Source organism: Oncorhynchus clarkii, chromosome 30, assembly GCF_045791955.1.
Source record: "Oncorhynchus clarkii lewisi isolate Uvic-CL-2024 chromosome 30, UVic_Ocla_1.0, whole genome shotgun sequence".
NCBI lineage: Eukaryota > Metazoa > Chordata > Actinopteri > Salmoniformes > Salmonidae > Oncorhynchus > Oncorhynchus clarkii.
Genome location: NC_092176.1, coordinates 38,544,964 through 38,551,942, shown reverse-complemented (window position 1 = coordinate 38,551,942; position 6,979 = coordinate 38,544,964). Strand labels below are relative to the sequence as shown.

The 6,979-nt window shown below is 40.1% G+C and overlaps 1 protein-coding gene across 1 annotated transcript; it reads left to right on the top strand.

Annotated features, from left to right (window-relative positions):
- Positions 1 to 222: 222 nt before the first annotated feature.
- On the top strand, positions 223 to 2,812 carry LOC139389289 (uncharacterized). The gene is made up of 4 exons (XM_071135886.1): positions 223 to 227; positions 477 to 635; positions 2,296 to 2,415; positions 2,580 to 2,812. The coding sequence occupies exons 2-4, from the start codon at positions 483 to 485 to the stop codon at positions 2,721 to 2,723; spliced, it is 417 nt and encodes a 138-aa protein (XP_070991987.1). The 5' UTR covers positions 223 to 227; positions 477 to 482; the 3' UTR covers positions 2,724 to 2,812.
- Positions 2,813 to 6,979: the final 4,167 nt, after the last annotated feature.

Genomic DNA, 6,979 nt, shown 5'->3' with positions numbered 1-6,979 from the left:
CAGAATTTGTTGTTACACCTTATAGGCTGAAATACGTCTCGTGGTAATATAAGGTGTGTTCTCATTGGTTAAGTAGCCTTACATACCACCTGTGGGTCATCATACCAGCTAGGTGTGGGTGTGGGGGGGGGGGGGGCTGAGATCTTTATAAACAGCTCGATGGCACAGTAAGGACCATCAGCAGTTGGGTGACTAGAGGAAGACAGACGTCCAGCTCGACTATCCAGGTAAGACATGATCTTAGTCTTCCACCTCTCTCTCTCTCTCTCTCTCTCTCTCTCTCTCTCTCTCTGTCCATTGATCTCTCTCTCTTCCTCCACTGTCTAATCTCTTAATACTGATCATATATCCTGATTTTTTAACTCTATTTTTTACTCCTGTCAGAATACAGTTTGTAGTGTTTGTTTCAAACTCTTATGGACATGTTTATACCTTCCCCTCCTCTCCCCTCCCTTCATCTCCTCTCTCTCATACAGTGTACCATGGCCTCTCTCTCTCTGTACCTGGGACTGCTGGTGCTATGCACCCTGGCTCTTGTACACTGTGACCTGAATGGCGGCCCCGTCAGAGTGTATGATATTCGTGCCTCCAACCTGAAACGACGGCTATTCATGAAACCAAGCCCTTACGTCAAGGTGAATTTATTAATTTATTTCTTCTTTATTTAACCCGAACAGTCAGTTAACAAAACATTCTTATTTACTACAACAAACTGTCAGGTGGGGAGATAAAACAGAAGTACAGTGATGTTACAGACAGGACAGACATCATAACACAGAAGGACAGAGACACAGCAATAATCAAACAGTACACAGTAGACAGTCAGCTGTCATTTGTTTGGATATCAAGTAGCCTACAGTGATGTTACAGACAGGACAGACATCATAACACAGAAGGACAGAGACACAGCAATAATCAAACAGTAAACAGTAGACAGTCAGCTGTCATTTTTTTGATTATCAAGTAGCCTACAGTGATGTTACAGACAGGACAGACATCATAACACAGAAGGACAGAGACACAGCAATAATCAAACAGTACACAGTAGACAGTCAGCTGTCATTTTTTTGATTATCAAGTAGCCTACAGTGACATGTGACCATGAACATGTCAGTGATTGGCTTGTTACTTGTTAGGTGAAGAAATAGTAAAAGAAAAATGAACAAACAATCAAATGAATTAATTAATTATAATGTACATATACTGGTTCCTCATTCAAGTGAGCCAACTGTACATACATTAGCAATAATTTACTATTTAAAACCTCTCTAGGCTAGGTGGGACGGTAGCGTCCCACCTGACCAACATTCAGATAAAGTGCAGGGTGCCAAATTCAAACTACAGAAACTGTAAATATTTAACATTCTTGAATATACACTAGCAATATGTCAAAATAAAGCTTAACTTCTTGTTAATCCAGCCACGGTGTCAGATTTCAAAAAGGCTTTACGGCGAAAGCAGACCATGCGATTATCTGAGGACAGCACCCCACAATACAAATGCATAGCAATCATGTTCAACCAGGCAGGTGGCGACACAAAAGTCAGAAATAACTATATAATTCATGCCAGAAGATCTTCTTCTGTTGGCACTCCAAAATGTCCCAGAAACATCACAAATGGTCCTTTTGTTCAATAAACTCCTTTTTTATATCCCAAAAACTGTCAATTTATTTGCCGTGTTTGATTCAGAAAAACACCGGTTCCAACTCGCCCAACATGACTACAAATGATCTAATAAGTTACCTGTAAACTTAGTTGAAACATTTCAATCAACTTTCCTAATTCACCCTAAGGTATCCTAAAATGTAAATAATCAATACAATTTAAGACGGAATATACTGTGTTCAATAGCAAAAAAAAGTGGAGCAAGTTACAGGTCTCGTGCCCAAAACAAAAGAGTCCACTTGGCTTGACTCTGATTCTGATTAGCCGTACTTCTTAATTTCTCAAAGGAAAAACATCAACCATAAACATCAACCTCATAAATCTAGTTTACCATAGAAATCCAATTGAAAACACAGTGAACTCAAAAAAATATATAATCCTGGATTGTTTGTTCTCGGGTTTTGCCAGCCAAATAAGTTCTGTTATACTCACACACATAATTTAGAGTGTTTTCTATCCAAATATACCAATTATATGCATATCCTAGCTTCTGGGCCTGAGCAGCAGGCAGTTTACTTTGGGCACGCTTTTCATCCGGACGTCAAAATACCGCCCCCTATCCCAAAGAAGCACAATCATAATTTAAAAAAAGTTTAATAAAGTCTACTGACAACATTATCTTCCTTAGGTGTGGTGCGGTTCATCCTTTCATGGCAAGAGCAACACTCTGGAGGATCAGGAAAACCCCATCTGGGCCGACCAGTTCAACTTTGCTAACATCCTTCCCAACTCTGTCCTGACAGTGGAGGTGAGTTTCCCCCCTTACTATGCAAAGCGTTTTGAGCACTGGAAAATCACTATGTAAATCAAATCAATTATTATTACGATGATGAAGATGATAATGATGAGGAGGAGGAAGATTATTATGATGATTTTTACTATTATTGTTATTATGATGATTATTATTATTAGGTGTGGGATGATGTCATCGGACTAGATCTCCACATGGGAACCTGCAAAATCCCCATCAGCCCGGGAACACACAGTGAGATCTGCCAGCTGAAGAGAGGCACCGTCTATTACACCTATAGCTACGGCTACGTCTACAGTTACTAGATGGAACAGTTTGATGATTAGATTGTAACCTATGACCTTTGTCACCCTTTCACTCATGTATTAATTTCCTTATAGCATTAAAAAAAACGTGCTTCATAGCAAGATGTTCTCAGTCTGGTCTTAATCATGTTTCTGAATTGTTTTATTATTTCTCAGAAGATGCCTTAGAAGATGGTACACAGCATATTAAAATAGTTAATCAATATTTCTACTAGATTTGAGATCTTATGTCAAAACCTTTAACCATTCGACTTTTAACATTTACAGTGTCACAACATCACAACTCTCTCTCTTCACTGCCATGGAGTGGAGAGAGAGAGACCGTGGAGAACAAAGACATTATTCTTCCCAAAACTCCTAATCCCCGAAATTGGGGAATTAAACAATATTTATATTTTTGAGAATGTGGGAATAGTCTGTAGACACTTAAGCATTTCCCAGTTTAGGTCACCTAACGGAACGAACTCTGAAACGAGATGGGGGGAAATCTATTTGCATATGGTGTCCAGGGCACAGCTGGAAAACACTTATTTCTGGAGAGAATAATTTTTAAAATTAGAAGTTCGAACTGTTTGGGCATAGACCTGGAAAGTATGACAGAACTTTGCAGGCTTTCTCTGCAGTAGATTGCTACTCCTCCCCCTTTGGCAGTTCGATCTTGACGGAATATGTTGTAGTTGGGGTTGGAAATCTCAGAAATGTTGGTGGCCTTCCTAAATCAGGATTCAGACACGGCTAGGACATCAGGGTTGGCGGAGTTGCTAAAGCAGTGAGTAAAACAAACTTAGGGAGGAGGCGTCTGATGTTAACATGCATGAAGCCAATGTTTTTACGGTTACAGAAGTCAACAAATGAGAGTGCCTGGGGACACACAGGGCCTGGGTTAACCTCAACATCACCCGATGAACAGAGGAGGAGTAGGATGAGGGTACGGCTAAAGGCTATCAAAACTGGTCATCTAGTGCATTGGGTACAGAAAATAGAATTAGCAGATTTCTGGGCGTGGTAGAATAGATTAGAATAGGGTATGGTAGGGTGCGGGTACAGTGGTACAGTGTACCCCCAATTCCGGTGAAATTGCAGAGTGCCAAATTCAAAATACAGAAATAGTCAAATTAAACATTCAGAAAAACAGAAGTGTTAGACATCGGTTTAAAGATGAACTTCTTGTTAATCCAGCCGCTGTGTCAGATTTCAAAAAGGCTTTACGGCAAAAGCATACCATGCGATTTTTTGAGGACAGTGCCCCGCATACAAAAGCATTTTACAACCAAGTAAAGGAGTTACAAAAGTCAGAAATAGCGATAAAATGTATCACTTACCTTTGAAGATCTTCATATGGTTGTAGACTCAAGAGTCCCTGTTACACAACACATTTTTTGTTCAATAAAGTCCCTCTTTATATCCCAAAACTCTGTTTTGTTGGCACGTTTTGTTCAGTAATCCACTGGCTCAAAGGCAGACATGACATGCAGACGAATACATCCTAATAGTACCAGTAAAGTTCGTCGAAACATGTCAAACGATGTTTATAATTAATCCTCAGGTTGTCTATAGTCTAAATAATCTATAATATTTAAACCGGACAATAGCGTCTTCAATAGAAAGGAAAAACAACAAACGGCGCGCAATCGGTCACGTGCAAAAACTAGCTCTGGTTCATTCTACAGTCCACGTACATAGAAAATGGTCTCATTCTTCCTCATTTTTCAGAATACAAGCCTGAAACAATGTCTAAAGACTGTTGACATCTAGTGGAAGCCATAGGAACTGCAATCTGGGTCCTAACCATTTAGATACTGTATAGGCATTCAATAGAAAAGTACCCATATCAAAAATATCCCACATCATGTATGGATTGTCCTTAGGTTTTCGCCTGCCATTTCAGTTCTGTTATATTCACATATATTATTTTAACAGTTTTGGAAACTTTAGAGTGTTTTCTATCCAATACTACCACGCATATGCATATCCTAGCTTCTGGGCCTGAGTAACAGGCAGTTTACATTGGGCACCTCATTCATCCAAAATTCAAAGTACTGCCCCCTACCCAAGAGACGTTATGCTAGGTGAGGTCACACCATGTGTGGGAGGTGTTAGTGAAGAGTCCGGGAGGCATCAGCTGTGTAGGTGATCATAAGGTTCACTGAGCATGCCGAAAGATGGGCCTGGTTCAAAGGCTAGCTTTGGGGCTGGGCCACTCGGTATCAGCTAGCTAGCTGTGAGGATCTGGAATAATGGTCCAGTAATGGAGTCCACTGGAGTAATGGTGGAGAAGAGCAGTATGCTCAGGGTTGATATCGGGCTGTGCAGACTGGCGTTGTGCAGACTGGCGGGTATTGTCCAGGGTAAAAGCGGCTGGTGTCTGAGCAAGAGGTAAATGCCGCTAGCAGTGGCTAACAATGACTAAATAGCTAGTAGCTAATTAGCTGGTTAGCATCTGATGGCTAGCTTATGATGGAGGTTCTAGCTATAAGGTCTAAAAATAGCGGATCCGTAACACATTGTGTGAGACGGGTTGCAGCAAGGTATATTTAATTTAAAAAATGGAAAAAGAGATTGAAGTATATTGAAATATATACAAAAAAAATATGAAAAAAGACAACCTTTACATGGGAAAACGACAAACACGTCTGCACTGCTACGCCGTCTTGGACACTCTAGACCCCACAAGTCCCCACAAGAATAGTAAACCAACAAAAATTTGACTAACTGGGGGCATTTTGTTAGTCCCCACAAGGTCAAATGCTATTTCTTGGGGATTTAGGGTTAAGGTTAGAATTAGGGTTAGGGTTAAGCGATAGGGTTAGTTTAAGGGTTATAACCTAGGGGTAGGTTTAAGGTTAAGGTTATGGGTTAAGGAAAATAGGATTTTGAATGGGACTGATTGTATGTCCCCACAAGGTTAGCTGCGCCAGTCTGTCTGTGTGTGTCTGTGTGGGTGAGAGGGTGAGAGGGTGTGTATGTGGGTTCAGTGAATTCGGAAAGTATTCAGACCCCTTTATTTTTTCCACATTTTGTTACATTACCACCATATTCTAAAATGTACAAAAAAAAATTTTTCTCCTCATCAATCCACACAATACCCCATAATGACATAAAGACAGAGAGGGAAGAAAAAGCAGCCCCCTGATACAGAGAAAAATAAAGCACCGTGTTAAAAAAAGCCCAGAAAAATATCTTTACAAGGTAAAGAAGAAAATAAAAAATTTTGAACTTTTACTTCTGAAGAGAGCCAACCATTACAGATTAAACTCAAATAAAACATACTAGTTAATGGCAATTTAACCCAGTAAATATGTTTCATCTCTCAGAAAACACATACATTCTGAACCAGTTATAATTTTAAAAGATTAGTAATTAGAAACAACAATGCTATTAATGCCAATTTTAAAAGTTTCTATGAAAATGTATAGAAATCAGACTTTAAAAACAGTGGGACGGATCCTATAGACTTTTTACATTGAACAACTCTGAAGCATCTTTCAGAAGACAAGATATGATCTTTAAAAACAGAGAAAAACCAGTGAAATCTTGGAAATAGTGTGTTGCATTTATACTATTGTTCAGTATATTTACAAGATTTTGATAGAAATCTCTTCTCTCTCTCTCTCTCTCTCACTCTCTCTCTCGCACTCTCTCTCACTCTCTCTCCCTTCTCGCTCTCTCTTTCTCTCCCTTCTCTCTCTCTCACTCGCTCTCTCTCCCACTTGCTCTCTCTCTCTGTCTCTCTCTCTTTCTCTCTCTCCCTACTCTCTCGCTCTGTCTCTCTCTCTAACTCTCTCTCCCTTCTCTCTCTCTCTCCCACTCTCTCTCTCTCTCACTCTCTCTCTCTCTCTCTCTCTCTCTCTGTCCCTATCTGTCTCTGTCTCTCTCTGTCTCTTTCTCTCTCTCTCCCATCTCTCTCGCTCTTTCTCTCTCGCTCTGTCTCTTTCGCTCTGTCTCTCTCACTCTCAGAAATGGTTGCATGTTGTGTTTATTTTTTGTTCAGTATATTTAAAACATTTTGATAGAAATCTCTCTCTCTCACTCTCACTCTCACTCTCACTCTCGCTCTCGCTCTATTCATTGTTTTATATTTTTTACATCTTGTCAGGAAATGCAGCTCCGTCTCAGGTTCTGCTGTTGTGCAGTAGTTGCACAGCCTTTCCTCTACAGGGAGCCAGGTTTTCCTGTGTCTACCCTTCTCAATGGCAAGGCTGTGCTCACTGAGCCTGTACTTTGTCAAGGTTTTCCTAAGGTTTTGATCAGTAAAC

Excerpts from the sequence above, each read along its gene's own strand:
- LOC139389289 (XM_071135886.1), top strand. The coding sequence starts at position 483 with ATGGCCTCTCTCTCTCTGTACCTGGGACTGCTGGTGCTATGCACCCTG. Across the intron at positions 636-2,295 it reads AACCAAGCCCTTACGTCAAG|GTGTGGTGCGGTTCATCCTT; the intron begins GTGAATTTATTA and ends TATCTTCCTTAG. Across the intron at positions 2,416-2,579 it reads ACTCTGTCCTGACAGTGGAG|GTGTGGGATGATGTCATCGG; the intron begins GTGAGTTTCCCC and ends TATTATTATTAG.